The sequence below is a fragment of the Xiphias gladius genome, chromosome 14 (assembly GCF_016859285.1).
Source record: "Xiphias gladius isolate SHS-SW01 ecotype Sanya breed wild chromosome 14, ASM1685928v1, whole genome shotgun sequence".
Classification (NCBI taxonomy): Eukaryota; Metazoa; Chordata; class Actinopteri; order Istiophoriformes; family Xiphiidae; genus Xiphias; species Xiphias gladius.
The window spans coordinates 6183085-6208619 of record NC_053413.1 but is presented as its reverse complement, the minus strand read 5'-3'; the positions used below and the strand labels follow the sequence as shown (position 1 = coordinate 6208619).

Below are 25535 nucleotides of genomic sequence, written 5' to 3'. Positions count from 1 at the left end.
GTAATCAAAACATAAATACACACCGGAAATAATCTTAACTTGAACGCTGTGGCTCCTGGATAGATAAGATAGGACAACATGACATTATCACTAATCGTGTTTTTGTGTGTGTGTGTGTGTGTGTGTGTGTGTGTGTGTGTGTTTTGCCTTTTGCAGACTCTCTGTCCAGGCCAAGGAGGACAGTGTTCAGCCGGGCCATTGAGGCCTGTGACCTCCACTGGCAGGACAGCCACCTCCAGAGGATCATCAGCAGCGACTACTACATGTCTCCATCCTACCAGAGAGAGGGAGAGAGCCTGCTTTTCAACCCACAGGGGCTGCCACTCTGGCTGGGTAAACTCCATTCATTACTCATTTCCAGCAAAATGTATTTATTGTATTTACCTATGGCCGCATTTGCCCTCTGCAATGTGTAAGTACACACATCAATTTTGATTTAATTTGTCAAATAATAAATTTATAATAATTAATAATAATGTATTTATTCAGGCTACAAACAGGGTACAGACAAGAGCAATACCCACACACTTGCGGTGCTACTAGATTATAGAAAAACTTCCACTGAAAGCTAACGCAACAAACACACACACACACACACAAACAGTAATTCTGCTGATATTGAGGTCAGTATCTGCAGTAAACAGCTTCCAGCTAAGATCTGTCAGATTTTGCAACTTAAGCTGGCTATCAGACACACACTGGCGTTTTGCTGAGACTGCACTGTGCGTGGGTCTCTGTATGTCTGTGCGTGTGTGTGTGTGTGTGTGTGTGTGTGTGTGTGTGTGTGTGTGTGTGTGTGTGTGTGTGTGTGTGTGTGTGTGCGTGGGTGTCTCTGTGGATTTCTGTGTGTGTGTGTGTGTGTGTGCGCGTGGGTGTCTCTGTGGATTTCTGTGTGTGTGTGTGTGTGTGTGTGTGTGTGTGTGCGTGTGTGTGTGTGTCTCTGTGGATTTCTGTGTTTGTGTGTGTGTGTGTGTGTGTGTGTGTGTGTGTGTGTGAGAAGCTGTCCTGACCCTACCTTTTTCCCCTTTCGACCACACAGACCACGTCCCAACAGCATGCGCCCGCGTTGACGCCCTGCGTTCCCATGGTTACTCCAGGGAAGCCCTGCGATTGGCCGTTGCCATCATCAACACGCTCCGGCTTCAACAGCAGAGACAGATGGACATCTACAAACACCAAAAGAAAGGTAAAACACACACACACATTGTGATGGGTTTGTTTTCCGGAGCGATGTACTACCTTGGCAAGTCATCTTACAGTGGTCTTACTTCTCCCCTCTCTTCCTCTGTCAGAGCTTCTCCAGAGGGGTGTTACCTCCACCACCAACCTGGAAGGCTGGGTGGGTCATCCCTTAGACCCAATTGGCTGTCTGTTCACCACGCTCACCGAAACCTGCCGTGTGGATGAAGACAACAACATGGACACCGGAGGTAAAAAAACAAAGACATAATGCTTTTTTTCCTTTTTAATAGGGAATTATTTTGAGAAAACATCATAACTCTGTTCCAAAATCTGACAAACACAAAGACTTATTTTAAGAACCAAGGAGGCTATCATTAAGGTTCAAAAAGACAAAAAGCCTTTATTTTATTTTTTTTATTTTAGTTTCTTTTGCTTGTAGACTTTCTGCAGAGTGAATCCTGTGAAATATCATTATTTCAGTTACACCAAAAAAACTTACTACTTTTATAATGGGTTTCTGGTTTCAACAGAATATTTCTAAAGGACTGTCATGAGTTGAGTTTCAGGCATGGAAAGTAGTTGGTGTCTTGAATCACCTTGTGAGTTGTCTTTGTTCTTTACAAGCTCAAAAACTGAGTCACTAAAATGTATAGCGTAGCTTTCTATTAGTTCTTTATATTTAACCTTTTAATGATTGGCACTTTGCCACTGCTATTCACCATGGTGACAAGGTGAGCGAAGCTGGGAATCAGCTTCAACTCTTATGTCGCCTACATTATAAGCAGCCAGTAGAAAAAGCGTGCTGGTCAGAGCTGCAACAACCTGACAATATTCATTTATGGTAGAGATGGGAAATGAGCATTAGAGGTAGCAAGATTGAGAGGATTTTGAAGTGTTCACAGAAAAATATTCAGATGTCAAATTACTGGTACTACAAGTACTTTTTTGGTAAACTAATACATAGTATTATTAAATCAGTAGTCATATAATAAAATGAATGGCCAGCAATTCTGATAATCAACTAGCAGTTTAAATAATTTATTAGTCGACAAGACTAGGAGCATTTATCCATGCTAGCAGTTCTGTTAGGCTGTACTTACGCACAGCAGTGCTTTGAGCTAAGTGCCAATGTTGTGCTACACGCTTACTATGACAATACCAACATGCTGATGTTTAGGTATAATGCTAATATTTACGTTGTTTACCATATTTGCCATCCCAATTTAGCATGTTAGCATTCTCACAATTGCTAATTTGCACTTAACACGAAGCTGAGGCTAATGGAAATATCATTAGCTTTGCAAGTCTTTGGTCTTGAATCAACAACTCTAAACATTGGCTGTCTAGTGTCTCAAATGTGAGGATTCTTTGCTTTTTGTGTTTCATATCATTGTTTGGACTGAACACACAGAGCAAGCTATTTGTCACTTTGAGCTCTGGGAAAATTTTCAGACATTTTATATACTAAATATTTAATCTATTTACCAAAAAAGTAATCAATTATGAAAATAATAATTTTATGCATATTAAGATCAAATAATTCATCCTGCCAGTGTCAACTGTTCAGTCTGTTGCGCTGCCACTGACGTGGTTCTAAGCTACAATACCGTCGACTAAACCTATAAAATAAGCTAAAGCCTTAGTATTTACCTCAGCAAATACATTGTCAACCATGAAACTCCTGCCAGTCTCCTTGCAACAATACATTCGTCAGAGAGCTTATTTGGCAAGCACAAGGTATAATTCCTGGCACACTTCACCAGCTGATGCAGTGCAATTCTGAGCAGAGGTGATCAGGCTCACCAGCAGTGACTCATTAGACAACAGACTCCATGTTCTTATATGAGGACCAGGCGCTATTGTGCAGCAGACAGCCGTAAAGTAGCAGAGCATGAATGGATTGGGCTGGAACACCCCGCTCATTTAGACCACACTCTTCTGTGTGTGTCTGTGTGTTTGTGTGTGTGTGTGTGCGTGTGTGTGTGTGTGTGTGTGTGTGTGTGTGTGTGTGTGTGTGTGTGTGTGTGTGTGTGTGTTTGTGTGTGGTATGTATAGAATCCATCACCATTTGCATTTCTTTCCCTGCCCAGGGCCTTTTTTTTTTTTTTTTTTTTTTTGCATCAGTGGCCAATGCAACAAAGCAGAATAGGGGTTGGGTTTTGCCATTGTTACCAGGCTACAGGGAACTATTGTCACTATTGTCAAACAATGCAATGACCACTGGCACACTCATTGTGTGTGTGTGTGTGTGTGTGTGTGTGTGTGTGTGTGTGTTTGTGTGTGTGAGAGAGAGTGAATGATTGTCTTTTGTTGTTTTAGGAATTTGAGTAGAGTGGTATAATTATTTTGTGTGTGTGTATAGCCCGGTCACCATGCTTTATTTCCCTCTGGAAGACAGCTGGGAACATCTGTCAAAAGGGGGGCGGACCCAGACTATGTGTCAGCCAATCAAAATGCACTTTTCTTTCTTATCTTTTCAAATCAACCAATCTATCAACAGCCGATGGACCCAAAAAAAAAAAGATTTAGCGCTGGGGTTAAGTGTTCAAAACCAGTTTCCACTTTTCCCTAGATTTCTACACACACACACTTACACACATACTGCAAGAAACAGGATTGAGGGGATCTGTTGCTCAGAGGGGATTTAAACAGAATGATGGGGTGGTGGACAGACAGAGAACAAATGGGCACCAGTCAACAGCTGAGACTCTCGTGGCATCTGTTCTCAGTTATAGTTGTCAAGCGCTGGTGTAGGGTTAGCAGCCATCTTGTGAATACATAGATTTGTGAATACAGTCTACCATGTATCCCCATTTATATTATGTTACATTTAGCTTTAATCACTCCCCATGTGCAAAAGTTTAATTTTGCCGGATAATTTTAGTTTCATTTAGGACAGGCTAACTCCATTCTTCATTAAATGATTGGTTTGGATTTTTCAAGTAAATCTTAATACAGTGCTAATGCAATAGTGCATTAAAAGACTTTTTGATGTAATCATTCCAACCATCGTAACTGGTTGTGAAGTGAACCCTTCTGTAAGAAACAGGACAAAAAATCCAATGTCATTGTACCAGGGATTAAAGCGCGCTGGAACAATCCAGAACGATGTTCCAGCCCCTTCGATTAATGAGTAAATAAATCTGAGTGTCCAAACAGAGAGCGAGAGAGATGAGCAGCCACGCACAGAGGCAGGAGAGAAACCCCTCCCCGCAGATCATCACACAAGGCCATGGTCCTTTTAACTTCATTGTTGCAGAAGAAGCAACGCCCTGCTTATCCAGGAACACAAAAAGAGCTTTACGTCATAACTTCATGAGGTTGTTATAAAGATCAGCCCTACATGTGTTTAGAAAAGAGCAGAGGAGCAGAATCGCTTGCATACCAGGACAAATCCTGGTGGGCCACCGCATCAGTGGGCCGTTGGACTGTGGTCTGTCTCTGTATCAGCCCTCTCTGTGCTGTGTGCCCATCATTTGGGATGCCATCCCCGCCCCCCATCCCGACTCTCAACAGGGCCACTAGCTCGTCCATCTTAATTAATTTTTTTTCCTATTCGGCTTATTAGTCGGTTGACTTGAACAAGCTTTTGTCTGTTAACGTAAGTGAAAATTTTTAAAGGTTGGTGTAACATCCAAAAGATTTCATAGTGATCAACATTTCTTTTTTGTAACTGTGATTTTGGTTTCACCTGCTTTATACTAAGAACACAGAAGAGTGGAAGATGCTGGGACATAACGTTTTATTTTTAATCTTGTACTTATATTTAGGTAGATAACTTCCCAAGAAGGCTTTGAATCTCCTTCCAAACACCAGTTTTATGTAAAAAACAAAAAAAACAAAAAAAAACCCCAACAACAACAGTTGGGCTACTTTTTTGATGAGTGGGCGGGTTCGAAGCTCTGCTTTGGGCTAGTTTATGTCAGTCAAATCTCGCAACACTGGTGAAGCTAAGCTAGTAAGGGATGCATTCATGGTCAGTAATTGCTCACTACTGCTTACTGGGAGCACCCCAGAAGCCTTGCCATTTCGGAGATGGTCTGACCCAGTCATCTGGCCATAACGATTTGGCCCTTGTCAAAGTCGCTCAGGACTTTACATCTGCCCATTTCTCCCACATCCAACACGCCGTCTACGAGAACCGACTGTTCACTTACCGTCTAATACATCCCTGACCTTGTTATCTTGTTGTTACGAGATAATGTTATTTGCTTCATCTGTGAGTGGTCATAATGTTTTGGCTCATTGGTGTACATATGGGCATGAGAGAAGTGTATTAGGATAGATTTCTAGGCCTCTCTTGCAATGAATGTGGCTGGTAATTTACCTGCTTTATTTGGTCTTGGAACAAATAGTTGCAGTGTTCTCTTGTATGAAATGACATTTTTCATTGTGCTTAAATTAAACAGACTACTTATTCTGTAATCACTTTTTTTCCTGCTGTGTTTGGCTCAACCCCTGTGCCACCAGTGTAATTGACATTAACATATTTAACTGACTGAAGCGGAATTAATCTGCCAGACAAAGCACATTGTAACTAGTTTGTTTGTTCTGTGTTTCCTTACTTCATTTCCTCCTTCAGAAGGAGAACCCAGACCTCCAGTCTACCACCATGTACCAGTGTGGGGTAGTCCTGATGGTGGGGAGTCATACCTGACCCTAGCCTTAGAGGTGGCTCTGATGGGTATGGGCCAGCAGAGGATAATGCCCGAGGGCCTGTATGCTCAGGATAAGGTATGATATTTCTGAAATACACACTGCCACGTGATGATTTGTCGAAATAATATATACATTTTAACATGATCTGACTTCTGAGTTGACTAGCTGATTTTTATCTTCCTGAAAGAGAATACAGTAATGTTAGGCTGCTTGCCAGTGGGTAACTGAACTGCATTTATGGCTTGTTGCATATTAAAAAAGTGGTATGAAATAGTCTGTTGTAGAGAACATCATCTTGATAGAAACTCACTACAATTAAACGTCTATGTGAAGTACTTTCCATGCAAAAGGAGAGAAAAAGTCACATAATTGTGTCCCCTGAAAAATAAGCAGAATGTCACAGTACTTAAAATCACTGTGAATTAGAATAAATCCAAGGAACATTTCTTTGTGTGAATGGTAATCTGCTTTAAAGTGCTTAATATGCCTGCCACTTGTTAATGCCATGGGAATCAGCAAAAACATAAATGTTTCATTACCTCAAACTCAAAATCCCTTCTTAAAAGGGTATTTAAACTTCAAAGTGTTTTTTTTACTTAAGTCGGTAAAGTTTTTACTCCTTATTAAACAGGTATAATTAATGGATCTCAACTTATTGTATGTGTATACACTATTGATATGAAATCCTTAAATTAATCTAAGTGCACTAGAAACAGTACGATGTCCCAAAAAAATTGATAAGATGGCGCCTCCAGACAATGATAAGCTGGTTTGGGAAGGCATGTGGAAGTTTTTAGCTTCTTCGGGACATTAAACACCCCCCCTTAATTGATATCAAACTGAACATTTACTGTACTATCACAGTGAATAAAATGCATGTTATGAATATGTTTTTAGGTGTGCCGTAACGAGGAACAGATTGTTGCAAAACTTCAAGAACTGGAGCTGGATGATCTCTTGGTTCAAACTCTTCGGAAACAGGCCATACAGCTACTAGATGGTACAACAACAACGCCTTCCCTCAGCACTTTTTCACTTAGTCTTAAAGCATCTAGGATACAGTCTGCTCCTGTAAAATGCGCTGATTTCCCTCAAGATTCTTAGTTTGACTCAAATTCTTAATATTGTTTTTATGCTTCATCAAATAAATTCTAGATGTGATCATTTAAGACATTCACATGTTCACTTTGTCTTCCTCTTTGTTCAGCTGGTCCGTTTAGTGCTCTAGGTGAAGTCATCCACAGGGAGAGCGTACCCATGCACACCTTCGCCAAGTACCTCTTCTCTGCCCTGCTGCCACATGACACAGACCTGGCATATAAGGTGGCTCTCCGCGCAATGAGGTCAGATTCTGATTCACTTCATTATGAGCACATCTAGATTCAAATAAATACGCACTGTATTTCCCTTGCAAATGATTTGATACCCTTACAGTAAATGAAGGACACTACGGTCAAAACAAATGGTAGCCTTTATGTCATGACAGAGGATTATTAGTTTTATTTTTTCTTTATTTCCTGTAAACTCCATTACAGCCTGTAACAAAGACAAGATTTTTAAGTCAGTGCATTTCTTTATGTCACTTTACTTCATATGATAAATATTTTCTGAATGATTTTGCTATCATTGCCAGAAACTGACAGCTGAAGTTCCATTTTCACTGGAAATAAAAAATGTGCTTTGTTTGTTGTGTAAAAATGTGCTTTTGCCCTGTAAGACAATCCAAGAGATTTGTGTGTGTGAAGTTTTTGTGTGAAAGTTGCACACAACTGTATGCATTAGGTACACATAGCAAAAGCGAGTGCACTGCAATAGCCTTGCAAAAATACCTACCTTAGGGAAAGATACAATGTTAATTTTTTATAGTTTACTTTATGGTCATTTTGGAGGCAGCAGTTTGTGTTGCTGTTGATTTTATACTGTTATATGAACGGATGTTTTCGGTTATTTATCCAGCCTCAATTATGAATATGAACTGTCATGAAGATGGGGTTATAGTATTAGACTGCATTCATTCTAGCTACGTGTACCTTAAAAAAAAAAAAAAAACTGGCACCTGAGAGTTTAGAGATAGTAGAGGTTACCATCCATTGTGGTGGTGGTCTAATTTAATTTAGGCATTTACTAGTATTTCTAAATTAGTAGTATAAGTAGTATGATCTATTATGATAACATTTTTGGAAAAGCTTATTCGCGTTCTTGCTGGGAGTCAGATGGGAATAATGTTCCCCTCTTTCTAGTCCCTTTATGATAATCCAAGCGGCTGCTGGCTCCAGTTACATATTTATTGTACAGACATGAGAGTATCGATCTTCTCATCTAACTCTCGGCAAGAAATCGAATAAGCTTATTTCCCAAAATGTCAAAACTATTCTTTTAAATTGCCCCACAGCCAGTAAAGCTGGTTCTGATTCTGATTCTATCTTTACTTTAGAATTAATTACCTTTCGCCAATTTCAGGGATGAAATTCGACTTAGAATTTATACTAACGGACATATAAAAAAATCTTAATCCTTGATAATAACTAAAGACATGTTAAAAACTGATGTTGTATGTTTCCGTCAGGCTGCCGGTGCTGGAGTCATCAGCAGGCTCCGGGGACGTGGGCCACCCTCACCATGGTATCTCTATAGTTTCAAGTAGATACCCACGCTGGTTCACTCTTGGACACCTGGAGTCACAGCAGTGTGAGCTGGCCTCCACCATGCTTACTGCTGCTAAAGGTACCATCAACACATCCACATATTCATAGCTGTAATATCCTAAAAAGTTCTTTCATACTGTGTCTTGGTAATGAGGTATTTGTGCATCAAGATCTCAGTTTTACATTTTCCTTTGTCTGCAGGTGACATGTTGAGGTTGCGGACAGTGCTGGAGGCCATCCAGAAAAACATCCACTCCTCTTCCTTAATCTTCAAACTGGCCCAGGACGCCTTTAAGATAGCCACACCCGCAGACAGCCCACCTGATATAACGTTGCTCAACGTGGCACTGGAGCTTGGACTGCAGGTACTAAGTGTGTGTGTGTGTGTGTGTCTGTGTCTGTGTGCTTGTCTTGTGTGTGTCTCTGTGGGTTTGGGTGTGGGTGTGAGAGAAAGAACTAGCTGGCGAAGTATGAGTATGAGTCAATAAGTTTCATAAATCATTTCACTTCAAAAAAAAAAAAAAAAGAAAAAATCAGTGCTGGTCAACCATCAAAACATGCAACAGTTGCCTTGAACTAGTAATTTCTGCAGTCCTCCACAGCTTCACTACAAATTAACAGAGAAAACAACACACAGCGTCTTACCGTTGTTGATGAGAAGAAACCACATAATTGAGGCTTTTGAGTTCACAGTAAACACAGAAACTCTTCAGATCATCAAGGCAGCAGTGCTGTTGTGGCTTCACCAACCTTTCTCCTGGTATTTTGAGTTTGGGCAGAATTCCTGTCTCCAAAACTGCTAATAAAGTTCTCAAAACAGAAGAGTCACAATTAGTCATCTGTGTAATTATGAACACACTTTGGATACATCTGTCACCACTGGAGAGTGTGGTGTTGTATGAGCTTCTATGTTTTGAAATCACAGATCTCATGTTCCGACTCTTGTGTACTAAATGTATGGAGATTGTAGATTTGTTTTTGTTTTTTTCGATATTACATTAAAAATGGCTTTTTTAAGGCTAGTAAACATTTGCAAAGTTGCCAGGAAAGAAATGTAATAAGTGTAATGAGTTCTGATTCTAATCAAACAAAGAAGCAGAGTCATCTCCCGCCTGAATATTTTACAGGTGATGAGGATGACTCTGTCCACCCTGAACTGGAGAAGGAGAGAGATGGTCCGCTGGCTGGTAACCTGTGCCACTGAAGTCGGTATGTTATGCCTTTTAACACACACCAGTGAGACCCATCCAGTGATTGTGCTCTCCGTGGTCTCTTAAGGTTTTTCCCTCAATTTAAATTTGCAATTTGTCATTGGCTAATACACCAGCACCATTAGGGCTTCAGTAGCTTACTTGTCACATTCTATATATGTATTGTATATATGCATATACATTGTATGCTTACATTTTACAATACAAATTTCATTCTGACTCCAATGAATGTTAAATCTCATCTTTTTCTCTTCCTCAGGTCTGCGGGCATTGGTGAGCATCTTACAGAGCTGGTACACTCTCTTCACGCCGACCGAGGCCACCAGCATTGTGGCGGCCACTGTCATGTCCCACAACACCATCCTGCGCCTCAGCCTTGACTACCCCCAGCGCGAGGAGCTGGCCAGCTGTGCGAGGACCCTGGCCCTGCAGTGCGCCATGAAGGACCCCCAGAACTGCGCTCTGTCAGCTCTGACACTCTGCGAGAAGGACCACATCGCCTTCGAGACGGCCTACCAGATCGTGATTGACGCAGCATCCACGGGAATGACGTACTCCCAGCTGTTTACCATTGCGAGGTACATGGAGCACAGAGGATACCCTCTGCGGTCATTCAAATTGGCCTCCCTCGCCATGACCCATCTTAACCTTGCTTACAACCAGGACACACACCCAGCCATTAATGACGTGCTATGGGCCTGCGCGCTCAGCCACTCTTTGGGTAAAAATGAGCTTGCAGCCATTATTCCCTTGGTGGTGAAGAGTGTGCACTGCGCCACGGTGTTGTCTGACATCCTGAGACGGTGCACCATGACGGCACCGGGTCTCGCCGGCATTCCCGGGAGACGGAACTCTGGGAAGCTGATGTCAACAGACAAGGCGCCATTGCGGCAGCTCTTGGATGCCACGATCTCGGCGTACATCAACACCACGCACTCTCGACTGACGCACATCAGTCCAAGGCACTATGGAGAGTTCATAGAGTTCCTGAGCAAAGCAAGGGAGACTTTCCTGCTGGCACAGGATGGCCACATTCAGTTCGCCCAGTTCATAGACAACCTGAAACAGATCTACAAGGGCAAGAAGAAACTGATGATGTTGGTCAGGGAACGCTTTGGCTGACCTTACCCCTCCCTCACAGGGACACTCTCCCTGGGAAGTAGTTAAACTTATTTGTTTTTATTTAAGGTTTTTAGATTCTTTGTATTTTTACTTATGTTGAGCCATTTGTTGACTAAGTCATAAGTTTTTGCCCCTGTTTTGTTGTTTTGTTTCTTGAATGTGAACCAGGAAGTGTTTGCAGTACATTGCTCTACTTCATTGAGACTGCAAAAGGGGGAAACGGCTTGAAATGTCAAAGAAACACCAACAAAAACAAAGCATTTTTCCCCTCCAACTAATGCTAAATCTAATATGAAACAGTCAAAAAATTGTGATGACAAAGAAGCAAAAGGAACATTTGTTTTTCAGCGGCACATGATGATATAAAAACCAAATGATTTTTGTTGGATGGGGTACATACTTTGAGCCAGAAGACGCTTTCAGCTGGGGTTAAGAAGAAGAAGTGTTTTTCAAAGTGGAAGAAACAAGTCATTCCAAAAAAAAAAAACACTGAGGTAGAAAACACGCATAGTGTTGTTGTCATACCTCGACTGTATTATTTGTCAGCTTTAACTTCTCTATCAGAAAAATGGCCTCTTGTTTCATTCAGGGCATCTTAGAGTACAGAGGGTAGAATACAGAACTACATGTGTGTGGTCTCTCTGAAGAAGAAGTCAGTACCAACAGGTTTAAAAACTTGACTAAAGCCACTCTAGACTACACCTGCTGGTCAGTGCTTTTCATTCAGAATATCTAAAGAAGAAGAACCATGTTGCTTCACAGAGTGCATGTTCTCAAATCCAGCAGCCTGAGAGTGACATTATTAGGCTGTTCTAGCTAAGGTAGGGTAGTAGAGCCTCCACATGCACATATATATACAGTATATCGCCTAACTCCTCCTACAAGCTTATTAATAGTGACAAAATACAAATGTGATGAATGGTTGGGTCACAGTATGCCCACCTCTAGAGATACCACTGCACTGCTATACAGCTATTTGTGGCCAAAACCTTTTAAATCTATACGAATCCATTGATCACTTTTCACATGCTAGATCAAGTCAATAAGCAATATAAGTCAAGTCTGCTTCGTTTTTACCATCTAGCGGCATCAATTTCACCTTCTTGTATTCTGTTAGGGAGCCTTGGGACATGTTGGGACCTTGTTGATTTCAGTGACTGCTAGTGGTTAACTCTGCCAGTAGCTAAAGTCCCTTTTCCATTTGAAAAAACTTTTGTGGAAACTCAGGAATTCTTTGTTTCCCAGAACTTTTGCATGAACCCAGAGCATTACCCCATTTGAAGAGCAGAAACAGTTATAATTTTGGTTCTTTTTGTCATAGTTCCAACCCACAAAAAGCCCTGTCAGTCTAGATAGTACTATTTAAGAATTGCTATAAATTCTTGGGGTGAAGGTAACAGAAGTTACCGTCATTAATTCGTCAAACAAGCACTATATATGTAAATAACACCCAGTATTGTCTGAATTAATAGTAGCAGCAAAAGGAAATAAGTAATGAAAAATTAATTAACCTTGGACTGATTACGGTATAAGTTCTACCTTGTATATCTTGTCAGCTGAAACGAATCAGCTATGTCTAGAGTTGAAAAGCTGTCTAAAATTTTTTTCCATGAATTTATAGTAGAACTAAGTTTAAACCACTGATAAGGCTGCACTAATTGTTTTTTTTATGTTAGCAATAGATCAAATAAATATGCGTAATGTGTTAGGGGTTACTCTCAGACTCACAGTGACAAACCCACAATTATCACCCGACTCTGCTTTTCCCCTCAGCACTATGAAGCGTCGTTTTAGCATCATTTAGCTAACCGTTTAGGTCTTCTTTCAGCAAGGCATCTGTAGTACACCACCTGCCCAGCACCAAACGGCAAGCAGTCAAAGTTACTAGCTAGCTAATGAATATACTGGAGGTTTTAGCTACCAAACAACCAGAATTTCTTTCTCAAGTGATAGTAGAGAGCAAAGCAGTGCTAAAAAGAGAGGGAATATTGAGCTAACATTTGTTAGGTGGCCGGAAGAATGGCTAAATGAACGCTCAATGCTGCTAGACGTGTAAATTAGCAACTGTTTGCTCACACGTTAGCTAAACCAACTTTGTAAAGATGAATTAATGGTGGTTTAAGTAGTGTTTGGATATACTAAAACACAAAAGGAAATTGGCTAACATTTAAAAAAAAAAAAAAAAAAAAAGGTGGATATTTAAAACATTAAAAAACATAATAACTGTAGTAATTGCACTTCTCCCGTGGCTAATACAAAAATGAACACGCTAAAGAAGCTTTTTGTGGTTTCAACCCACTGTTGTCTCCTGAACCTTTTAGTTTCTCCAGTTCTTAAATCTTGATGGAAAAGGGTCTATAGTTACTAAAGCTAATTACCTGTGAATGCTACTGGTTGTGATCATCCTGGACTGTGAAGATGAGTGGCCGTGTCAATCTCAAGGGGTTGCAGTAACACAGTGCACATACAGAGAATACTGTCTATTTTATGACTTAATGATGTAATCGTACATACTTGAGACAACATGCCTTGGCACAGTAAGTTGTTTTTCTTTATGGGGGTTGTATATGGCCCCTTTCTTACCCAGTGGCAATGTGTTGTTAATGGCAGTATACAGTACAGCAAGAGCTTGAATCTTTACTGGTCGGACTGGTCATCATACAAGCACTTCACACAAATACCTCTTCAGTACGTTCCTGCCTGCTTCAGCATTTATTTATTGATTGTTTAGTAACTTTGAATGACTCAGTAGGAATCGCAGACACAAAAACAGAACAGGACTATAGAAAAAAAAAAAACCACAACGGAAGAGTCAGCCTATCGATGGCAGGAGAATAAAAGAATAAGGTTTTTGAAGTGAGGAGCATTTTTTTTTGTCTGCTTTTACATTCCATGAGAGCTACCTTCACCCACTACCTGGGTAGTCAGTCACAGCTCTGGGCCTTTTTTGATCTGAAGAAGCGCAGATAGAAGAATGAAAAAAGGAAAATTGAGCAAAAGAGAGAAAACAGAGGCTAAACTCAGTTCTCAGGGACATCACTTAAAGAAACAAAACAAAAAGTAGTAGCATTTAAGATATTGTAAATATTAAAGTGTCAATTCAGAAAATTGTAAAGTTATAATTATTTATGATAAGTATGTTATGTTTTTCTTTATTTTTATGTTTCTTGTTTTTTTTTTGGCGGGGGTGTACTTGAATTGTTTTGGACGGGGAAATCTGATGGCGTTTTTTGTAAGAGCAAAGACTTCAAGGCATTTCTCAGGTGCTCCTGTGTACATTTCTTTCAGTTGGTTTTTGCTATTATAACTATTATTATTTGTGTTTTTTTGATTTTTAGATTTGCAAAGAAAAATAATCTGTTTTCCAAAAGGAGACATGTTATTCGGAGGTGAGGAAAATGAGTAAGGCATTCATTTGTAAACATACATACTAAACCTGACTATGCAGAACCACTTTGATGGTCTTATCACCTCTTAAAGATGCCCTCTAAAAACTCGGGAGGAAGAGACACAGTGGACTGAACTACTATTAAAGAGGGGGGGGGGGCGGACAAAGACAAGACCTAGCATGCTTGTATTTGGACAATGCGCAGTAGCCAGCCTGCATTCGCTGCAACATATAGAGGAGAAAAAAAAAAAAAATGGTGGAAAATGCCTTTCTGACCGATCAATGTACAAAGTATATTTTTGCTTTTCTTCTTTGTTGGTTTTATTTAATCAGGACTCAAGCCTTTAGTGTCTTCTCAGAGGTGTCGTGTTGTGTGGCAGCACCGCAGTGAGACAGAACAATACACAAATGTCAGAGTCAGAAACAGCAACTGTATGAACAAAAGAGACGGCCTGTGGATGACCTTGTGTTCATTCCTCATTTGTTATCATTTGTTTTGTTTATTTTTCAAATTGCTTTCTCAACTCCCATCAGCCTACAAAACTGGCTGAGTTCACCTCTTCTATCTCACTAGCATAGTTTTGTTTTCTAATTTTCTGTCGTTTCTCACCTCGTTCCCTCTCACACGGGGAGAATTTTGGTTTCGTAGCAATGCATCGATGTGTCAGTGACCAGCTTTCACTGCAGCCACTTCCTCTGTTGTCCTACCGTAAAGCACGGGAGATATCAGTGCTCTGCAGCAGCCTTGTTTCTGGACAAAGTCAACTTTTGACAAAAACTAGTAGGTTTTCATCTTTTTTTTGCTGCAAGGTTTCTACATAATGTGGATAAAAAAGGTTGAATTAATTTTTCTTGGCTACTACATTAGCATGATAAGGATGTTTTCTTAAATTATAAATGAAAGAGGGATATTATTTTACCAGTTTCTTAACTTGGAAGCTCCAGTCAGCTGCCTTTATGTGATACATTAACTGACAGCATTACAACAAAGAAGTTCCTCCCTCGTAACTGTTTTTCTCTCTGTGTTAACTGTATCAGCCAGTTCCTTTAGGTTTTTCTTAATTTACCCCTTTCTTTCTTTTTTTTCTCTTTCTTTCTTAGGACAGTACTATTTGCTGGTAGAGATCTAGTTCACCTACTGTTTCCCAATTTGTTTTGTTTTGGATTCTTTCTAACTTAAGGGAAAATTGAAAGTGTTTGTTGCTTCTTTGTGCTACTGATTATGAAAAGGTATTTCCAGTATTTGTTGCCACAGAAGTATGATAGCTTATCATCAACACTTTTTTTTTAATTTGTAATTTTTTTGTGCGACTTCTTGAGCTACTGTCTATAAAGCAAGAATTTATTACTATTTATGTAACGCTACTACCATTTTATATTGATTTGTGTTGGAATCTCAGTGCTTTTCTATGAATAAAGTGTGAAACACGTTACAAGGACTTCCTCTTTATGTTTGTGTTGAACCAAGATGCATTACTGTAGAAGTGGTATTCTCTGTGTGTGTGATCCGGGACCTCCAAAAAGTGGAGCAGAGTTACTAAATGCATTTACTTAAGTACTGTTTATACTCTAACTATTAATTTGTGGTACTTTACTTGACTACAATTTAGAGGAACATATTTGTAATTTTGACTCCACTACTTTTAATTTTTTAAGTAATCAAAATCAAATGAACACTAACATCTGATCCATTCAAATTTGTATGCAACACACGTAGCCTAATCTAAAACTATGTTAGAATTGTCGTGGTTCTCTTCATTAGTGGTGCCTCTGCCGCCTCACCTGAGTGATGAGCTAACATTTTTCAATGTCAACAAAAAGCCTTACCTTTACCCACAATTTATTCACCTTTGGTGTCAAATCCAAAATGTTTGCACAAGTTGCTTCTCGGATGGTTTGTTATGCTCGTCCACTCCGCACAACCAGCTAATTTTCTCTACTTTATGGGCAACGACAACAACAACAAGCTAATTTAGTGATATGGTAACGGAGTACGCATTTTGGGAGCAGCCCCCCACTGGAGTTAAAAGCAGCACCTGTTGTACAGAGTATGAATTTAGTTTTTTTTATAGATTATTACAGATTGAATATTTAACTTTCCCAGCATTCAAACGATAGCATGAAGAAAAAAAAACAGTTGTACTACGTTGGTGCCTGGTTATTTTTTAGTTACGTGAAAAACATATGATCATTTTATAAAACGTAGTGCAATGTGATGGATTAAACAACCCAACAATATATGAGGTCATTAAAATTACTTCTACTTTGACCAGTTCCAGCATTATAATTGTGTGTCCATGTTACAGGATAATTCCAGTTTATTTCAGTTTGGGTCTTGTTTTCAAAGTTTTTACCATCCTTTCAATTTACGCTCTTGTCTCTATCAATAACAAAAATTGTACTAACATAAGTTAATTGCTGAGCTAGGAACATGGTGACATCACTAAAACCAAGTTTCGAAACGCACAGTCAGACGCTCAGACAGGTTTTGAACAACTCATCAGATTTGTGAACAGTAAAATATTGCCCAAACTGACCGTTATAAAGATCCACCATAGTTTGCATACCTACTTAGACCTGCCAGACTTGCTGTAGTTGTGCACCTAGTTTTCCTATGCAATGAGAAATAATGGCTGACATTACTTGTGTGTCTACTTCATGTTTTACCTCTCCAATAAGTAATTTAAATAATCTGACTAAACTGTTGGCTTGTTTACAGCCTGTCTACTCGTGTTTCTTGCCCCTTTGGACTTTGTTATGACGACGTGTTCAGCAGCTGTATATGCTCTAACTCTGCAAAATCTCAGGATTGGTCTAATGCCTTACACTCTGAACAGCAAGTGGTTCTCCCACACAACAGCGTACGGATAAATGAGTCTGTATTCTAGCTGGTGTGGCACAATCCTGCACCCAGCCACCCATGTAGCCACCTAACATTAGTGATAAATGAAGCACACGGAGGCTGATATGGTCTCATCAATCTTTCACTCATTTGTCTCTAACCAGAATATTTTTCTTCTATCCCTCCCTCACCGCTTCATTCTCATTTCATCATAGATTTCTGCAGAGCCATATAACCAGACAATCAGACCATCAAGAAGTGCTAAACATGCTCATGGCTCTGTGTGTGTGTGTGTGTGTGTGTGTGTGTGTGTGTGTGTGTGTGTGTGTGTGTGTGTGTGTGTGTGTGTGTGTGTGTGTGTGTGAGTAAGAGCGAGGGAGAGAGTAAATGTAGATTGATTGGCTGATGGTAAATGAGCAGATTTGTATTAATTATCCAGACAGATAGATGGAGAAGTGATTGCTTTATGCTCAATCTTTTTCTCCTCAGTTTGCACCATGTCCTCCAATCTCTCTTTTCACTCTACATCTTTCGCTCTCGATTTCTCACACACACACACACACACACACACACACACACACACACACACACACACACACACACACACAAACACACACACACAGACAGTAATGAACAGTTACTGAAAATACAAACGAAAAAAAACTTGAACAGTTGGAACAGTCAGAGAGTGTGGGGTTTTCATCACCCTCTCTTCTGTCTCCAGCCTACAGGTCACTCTCTACACACTCATTCTCTTGGGTGATGGAACCAAGTGTGCTTCCTGTCCTAAACACGACACAGCCCATCTGTGAACCGTCCCCACTGCACAAACACAGATGTGTGCATGCTTGCAGACAGTTCAAACTCACTATTATGTAAGTTTAATCATATAAACACAGGGTCTAAACAGTCATTTATGTCTGTGCAGCGGTGTGGCTGTACAGGGTTGCATAGTTCAGGCCAGTTAATGGTTTCTTCTTGCCCTCAAATGGACGCAGAGACTGACAGCATGATGAAAAGCTCCTTCATTTGTTGTAAATAGCTGGACAACATGAAAAAGTGAAAAAAGATAGTAGTGTATGTAACCGCTTAACAACAATAGGACCAATGATGGGAAATAAACAGTACATACGTCCAGTTTAGTTGTCTGACACATGTCCACTTGCACACGCTCACAGTGCGGACAGTCCACGTGGACTCAAATTTTGGGCTGCACGTGCACGGTTGCACAGGGTCCATGCAGACCCTCACAGACCTGGGCAGATGACAAAGTTTATGTCACGTGGACCCTTACGGACATGCGGACGTGTAAACCATGAACTGGCCTTTAGTGCCAGTTTTTTTTTACAATTTAAAGACTCCACTGCTCACTGCAAAATCAGTGGTAGTTATCATATGGTAGTAATCATACTAGGCAACTCCTGATTTTGCCTGAGGGTTTTCTTAAAGTACTACTACTAGTTTGGTAGGACTGACATTAGCTCTCTCTAGTACATTAATTCCTGCCTTCATAATTAGCAGCGGGCCAGAGCTGTTCGAGGCAGAAAACATTCAAGACTTTAAAACCTGACAAAAATGAACCATGACTGGACCATACTGCCCAAATGTTGGAAAATACCAGCCGAGGGCCCTTGGGAAATAATAGCGCGAGTTCTTTTGGAGCAACAGGGTTAGGTTCAGATGGTTGAGGGTCAATTATTCTGAAAAACAGAATGAGATGCAGCAGAAAAAAGTAGTCTTATTAGTCAACATTTCACAATTTTAAAAACTACAAGTGCTATGTAATACTGAACTTTAAAAATGAGTACATACAAATGCCTGCATAGGCGGTCCTTCAGTGTGGCCCAGGGCATATTCGTGTTCACACTCCAGAAAGAATGTGGCCATATGTGGCCCAGACCACCTCTGAAGGTGGATCTCAAATGCGTCCTCAATGCCTCTTGGATGCATTCACCGCTGTACTTAGAGCTGTCTACTTGTGATCGAATCACCCGAGACGTGTGTTAGTGCCAGGTACGAACAGGGCGTATGATGTCAAGCATGATATCACTTGAGTCAGTGTGAAGGCTACAAGTTTGAAAATGAAAAAAAAGCTCTGCGGGTGGTGAGTTAGAAAGAACAGAGTTTACCAGACCCCTGCAGCCCGCTCCTAATCTCTGCTTGAGGCTAGCAGCTCAAGTCTACACTAGCCACTCCTAGCAAAACTAATTTTTTTTCAAACTGTCCATCGTGAGTCTGACCATGTTGTAGGATATCAATGCTAAATTTTAAATGTATTGAATTCTAAAACAGCCCCTTGTTGCCTCAATACTCTCCAATGAAATTATGTTTAGCAGACCATTCGGCACGATTTATGTCCAATGCAATCATTCAGTGCTAATAGAGGAAGCAGTGTAATGTACTGTGTTCAGCATTAACTCTAGAAGCAAGGGTCTGTTCACTATCTCATACCAGCAATCTGCGTTGGCCTTTTCTTTTACCATAATTACAAGTTATACTGCATCTAAACTCTGCCTTTCGACTATCACTCAGTTACTGTTGGCCTGAAAGGTTGCTGTTAAATGTTGGTGGTTTCCTTCTGCACTGAGAACCCTCAAACGACTTTTGGCTAAAAGGCTAAACACACTGCTTCCATGTTGTGCTCTTGTGCCATTCCGTCCATTACAGCAGAACTAGAGTTGATAGTTTTCATACTCTTTTATCAATATCAAATAACAATTGCAATTAATTAGAAAAAACTTGAATTCAAGCTCAACACAACCACTCTTTTACAGCCACACTCCAAGTCTAAAAGGGGTTAGTGATACTAAAAACAGTTTGGGTGTAGTAACATTTAAAGGAGTTGATGTTAAGCATGACAATGATGTTTTTTTAACCTTTGCCAAGTAATTAAATTCTCCTTAAGCACAGTTAATTTGTCACAACCTTGATTTTTAACTAAGTAATTTCCTTTCCTTTCTTTAACTTCCACAGCCATGCTGGAAAGGGGCCTGCAATTGTGAGGATTCCCTCCTGAAGAACTGGGAGAATCAGTGTGTGAGTAGGTTCTTTTAAACTACAGTCCTGGTTGAAATTATTGGCAGCCCTGAATTAGAGAAATTTAACTCAGAAATAAATGCAAATTTTGAACTATTAAAATATTTTGATAAAATTTCCAAGGTTACTGAACAAAAGAAAATAAAAATAAAAACTTGCATAACAGTGAAATATTACAAACGCAAAATGCACCCAAGACACAATTATTGGCACCCGTCACTAATATTTGGTTGCAGAACCACTGCAAAAATTCCAGCCTCTAAACGTTTCTTGTAGCCATCTAGAAGCTTCTTTCAACCTGTCTGCCGGTACTTTCTGCGTTCAAGCTCTTTGTTTGCAGGAGTCTTTTCCTTAATAGCAGATTTCAGCTGTCTCCAAAGGTTTTCAGTAGTATTTAGGTCTGGACTCACTGCTGGCCAGTTTACAACAGTCTATCTTTTCCTTTTCAATCATTCTTCTGCTGGATGTTTGCGTTGGGTCGTTGTCCTTTGGGAGACCTTCCCCTCAAACCTAGTTTTCTGACACTGGTTAACACCTATGGAGCCCCTACTTGGTTTAATGTGTGGTGTATGGTACGGATTGAAACCACCATTCCAGACTGCTCCAGGTCAACCTGAAGCACTCTAGATGTCTTACATGGTGTTTTTTCCACAATCCACATCAACTGTCACAGACTTCTCTCAACAAGTTTCTTCTTAGCTCCACATCCTTGAAGTGTCTTAACGGTTTTATGACTGTGAAACTTCTTGATAACATTACGAACCGTTGAAACAGGGATTTCAGGATATTTGGCGTCTGCCCTGTAGCCTTTGGAATTGTTATGTTTTTTGATAATAGAATTTCTGAGGCTCTCAGACAGCTTTTGTCTTCACCACTGTGAAGAAGAAACTGGAAACAATCAGCCCATTTTTATACGGTAAAACCGTCATTCATTGGTTAATTCAGGTCATGTGAACACTGAAGATTAAGCATCAGTCAATCTTATTTGTCTTTTATTTCGTTTGAAGAACTAATTTAAATTTATCAAAAGGGTGCTAGTTGTGTCAGGCATACATTTTATGTCTCTCTTTTTTATTCACTATCTGATTTTTTTGTTTTGTTCAGTAACTTTGGATTATACAAAAATGTTAATTTGCATTTATTTATGAACATATTCTGTATTCTGTACTTAAAAGTCAGGGGTGCAATAATTTCAACTAGGACTGTACATTGTTTAGCTTGGTGCCACCATGACCTTCACCTGGATAAATGGTGGAAAAAAACAGTGGCATGTCATGAGGACAAGCAAGGCAAGCAGGGCTTGACCAGTTTAAGGTAGAAATAGACATGAATTAGAACGATACCGAAGTGGAAGCGATATCTCTCCTTTCATCTCAGAACAGCGTTCTGTCCCATAAAGGATCTGATATTGCCTGTTTGTATTCATTTTGTAAATTACTGCTCTCTTGTGGCCGCAGTGGGCTATTGTCTCTGGAAGCTAGGTTGACCGACAGCCGTCGCATCTCTCCTTTCTGTCATTTTCATTGACAAAGGCTGGGGCAGCAGAGGGAGGGGCAGCCTTTTTTTGGACATTTGCTACAGACAAGTGTGCTTGTCAAGCTGCCCTTGACCAAGCTTCCACCGTTCTGAGATCAGTGTTGATATTCCACACATTATTATACACATGTGCAGACGTGTCTGGAAACTGTACTTGCGCATTAGAAAATTACTTCAACAGTCTTTTCTTCCAAAGTGTTAAGAGGTAGCAGTAGCAAGTAAACAAACAAACTCAGGGTTTTATCATCTCAAATCTGTATAAGATTTCATACTCAGAGGTGGCCTATACGCTCACTACACAAGTTGCGTAGGTCCACGCAAATTACACAAGGGCCCCGCCTCCCTCTTGTCAAAGTGGGTGTCAGTATGTAGAACTTGATAAGAGGATGAAGCCAAACTATCCCTCTGGGGCCTGTACTATGAAACAAGTTCAACATACCCAGGATATCTTTTTGTTATCTGCCTTCACTAAACCTAACAACCGCAATTATGCTAAGCTGTCACATGATGGTGGTTATCAACTCGGTAAGTCAACCCAGGTTTTCCTGAGAGTGTTCACATGAAAGGGTCGTTTTGACAAGACTACTGGCAGCAGAGTGGCATATTTTATAAACAAAGAGCAAATTATAATAAAAGACAAAGATAAAGACGTTATACACATAATTCAGGCTAAAATCAACAGCTGCAGCTGCCAAATGCAGGGAGGTAACTTGGCAAAAAATCCCAGACTGTGTGAATTGGTAAATTAAAAGGCTTATAAAATCCCTGTCCCATTATTGGGGCACAAGTAGATCTGACTATAATTTTTTTGTGTATTTCATTAAACTAATGTATTCCTTAGATGTTTTCTTGTGGCATGTATGACAATTTTAGCATTATTCTTTCAACTGCAACCCTGGCGGTGTCAAATGGACTTCGGAGCAACTAAAAATAAATATAAAAACATAATTCAAAGCAGTAAGTAGGCTGACTTTCATGTCTTATAAGTACAACAAGTACAAGGCTTTAGTGCTTCAGTCAGCCTCTGTTGTAGGATGATATCAGTATACAAGAGCCCAATAAAATGGCCTTGACATTGCTTTCAACCAACAGGAAAAAAATGAAATGATGAAGACAGTTGTGGCCCTCCTACACAGGAGTATGCTCCTACTGAGGGGGTGGACCACTTCAATAATGAGGGTTGCTCCTATAGAAAATTGCCAGGGAAAGCCAAGGGGGATTGCTGGTCTCTGAACACTCTTGCCCTCCTAAGAGACCCTCTCACGATCAGCTCAACAAGCGCCACGGGATCTTCTACGAATGGTGATGCCATTTTCCAAGAAAAGTGATTGGTCAGTATGTGGAGCTTTTATACGCACTGATCTGCTATCTCAAACATGAACTGCTCTGGAGCAGGTTAGCTGTGCAGCATAAGTTACTATGGCGATGCACCCCGTTAAGAAGTGTACCAACGTCATAGCCCTAAAAACCCAGGAATAAAACCTGAAGTTACCTTGCTAACCACAAATCCTCTGGTCATGAAAAGAGAAGAAACAAAACAGTAGGAGAGTAAATTACAGGAGCGGCAATCAGGTAAACCTGTGTTCTCTCCGCTCCCAGGTTGATGACAGCAAATAATAGTAACATTAAGTTAATGTGCTAGCTTGCATTGCATCTCTTTCTAGTCTTGTCTGTTTCGTTTTCTGGGCAGTTCCTCTCTTGGTCTGTCTGTGTCTTGCTTGCCAGCCACTCCGGGGAGCTGTGTTCTGTGACTTTGTGCCTGACAAAAGTGAGAGTGAAATACAACTATTTATTACGTTTGATAAATGCCAACAGACAATGGTGTTTATAAACTGCAGCTCGGAAAAGATAACTGCGTTGCGCGCGAACATGCGTGTGCATGAAATGGAATGTTCACTTTTACATGGTATAGCCAAAGTTAATCTGACAGCTGTATAGGTTTTTTTTTTAGTATTTTGAGACATAAAGCTACAGCCATAGCCCATAGTTTTCTGTTTACATTGTATAGCCAAAGCTAATTATATAATATTGTGAGGACTGGACTAATTACCAGGCAGCGGAGCCAAAGCTCAGTGTTATATTTCATTATTTTCTACTTATTTACGTTAATATTCACTTATCTTAAGATTCAATAGAAAATATTCTATTCAATAAAAATTGTTTGCTTATACCTCATTTTGTTCTGTATAGGCCTACTTATTCTTAGACCGACAGATAGAGCAAACTGTTTTTAAAGGAGGATTGCAGTGGGAGCAATGTTGTGTCAGGTGTGTCAGGCAAATGGTTTGCATGGCTCACCGGTCAAGTGGGAGGGTCCCTTAGCAGAATTCAGGGAGGTCAGGACCGGCTCTGGTCTTACTAATCACCTCGGTGAATGTGTGACATCTTTTCCTTTCTGTGCAAGATCTGCAGTAAGTTTGAGAAATCCGAGACGGCATGTTGAGTCAGGAAAATACAGGATTCGGGATTGTCACTGGAGTCCGTCATTGTCATTAATGTTTACCAGCGGCGACAGCATGGCTGGTATTGGTTTCACCTTGCGAGTCTGTGTGTGTGTATGTATCTGTGTTTGTCATAATGGCAAAACGTGGTCCCGGAGACACCTACTGTAGCAGCAACTACCACAGAGGCGGTTTTGAGTATTTTGGCAGGTTTTTATATTTCTGTTCGTCTGTCTGTCTGTGGACGGATTTTGTCACCATGGTCGCATCACAACGGTGATAGCGTCGCAATAGTTGGTTGTTTGGTTCTGCTTGTCTATCCCTAAAAGTCACCACACACCACTGCCAAAGGCCATTTTTTTGCCAACCTTCCAAGTTGATACAAGTGAATGTGATGTTATGTTGCAGAATGTTAACTCTTGCAGGCAAGTGGGTCACAAACAGGGTCCAAATCGACAGGCTGAACGTGGTGGGATAGCAAGGTATCATCAATAAAGAGGGAGAGTCACAGATGTCAGCATCTGCATTAGTTTGAAGCATCTCAAGGTCTTCAGACTAAAGCCAGAGTCTCTGTTTCTCCCTCTGCCTCCCTCCATAACCGCTATGGTAATAATGCCTATCAGTCTCTGTCACAGTGAGCTGTGTGTGAATGTGTGTGTACATTCATGCGTGTGGTCATTGAAAGATATAGTCTGTGTGTGTGTGTGTGTATGTGTGTTATGTGTGTGTACTTATACTTCTACCTTTGTGAGGACCAGTTTGAGTTTTAGACCTTTGGAGTGAGGACATTTTGGGAAAGTGAGGACCCGGTTCTCACTTTCTGACACACCTTTAAAGGGCTGTTTTAGGGTTAGGACTTGGTTTTAGGATTCAGGTCAGAATCAGGTTTAGGTTAGGGTACGAGTCGGGGTAGGAATTTAGTTGTGATGTTTAAGGTTAGGGTAAGGGGCTAGGAAATGCATTATGTCAATGAGTGTCCTCACAAAGATAGAAGTACAAGTATATGTGTGTACGTGTGTGTGTGTGTGTGTGTACGTGTGTGTGCGCGTGCGTGTGTGTGTGTGTGTGTGTGTGTGTGTGTGTGTGTGTGTGTGTTTGGGTGTTGGTCACTGATAAAGCGCTGATAGTGTCCATCCATGGCAGATAATGTACAGCCTGCTGTCTCTCCAGGCAGATTGGATTTTCAGGCCTGCTGATTTGCTGAGAGATGGAGCCTGGACCTTCTTCAAACACACACACACACACACACACACACACACACACACACACACACACACACACACACACACACACACACACAGAAACCCACAAAGACACATCCACCTGTTCAATCACTGTGCACAAAATAAGCACATAAAAGCCCAGACACACACACACAGACACAAATACATACAAAAACCCACACACTTATATATTATTCTCCTGCCAAAGCCTTTAAAGGCGACCATGTGGAAATTGATCTCCATTTCTAAA

At 40.5% G+C, this 25535-nt stretch overlaps 1 protein-coding gene across 2 annotated transcripts in view; it reads left to right on the top strand.

The window, feature by feature from the left end:
* Positions 1-15616, top strand: part of zswim5 (zinc finger, SWIM-type containing 5) — a 73021-nt gene extending 57405 nt beyond the window's left edge. Inside the window, exons 7-16 of one of the 2 annotated variants that reach the window (XM_040143676.1) lie at positions 157-333; positions 1040-1186; positions 1293-1430; positions 5765-5916; positions 6739-6841; positions 7049-7184; positions 8408-8565; positions 8688-8851; positions 9614-9695; positions 9957-15616. In XM_040143676.1, coding sequence (XP_039999610.1) covers positions 157-333; positions 1040-1186; positions 1293-1430; positions 5765-5916; positions 6739-6841; positions 7049-7184; positions 8408-8565; positions 8688-8851; positions 9614-9695; positions 9957-10819 — 2120 coding nt within the window. In that variant the 3' untranslated portion in view covers positions 10820-15616. Of the gene's footprint in view, positions 1-156; positions 334-1039; positions 1187-1292; positions 1431-5764; positions 5917-6738; positions 6842-7048; positions 7185-8407; positions 8566-8663; positions 8852-9613; positions 9696-9956 lie in introns of both variants that reach the window. The other variant, XM_040143675.1, reaches the window with a different exon arrangement.
* The last annotated feature ends 9919 nt before the right edge of the window (positions 15617-25535 follow it).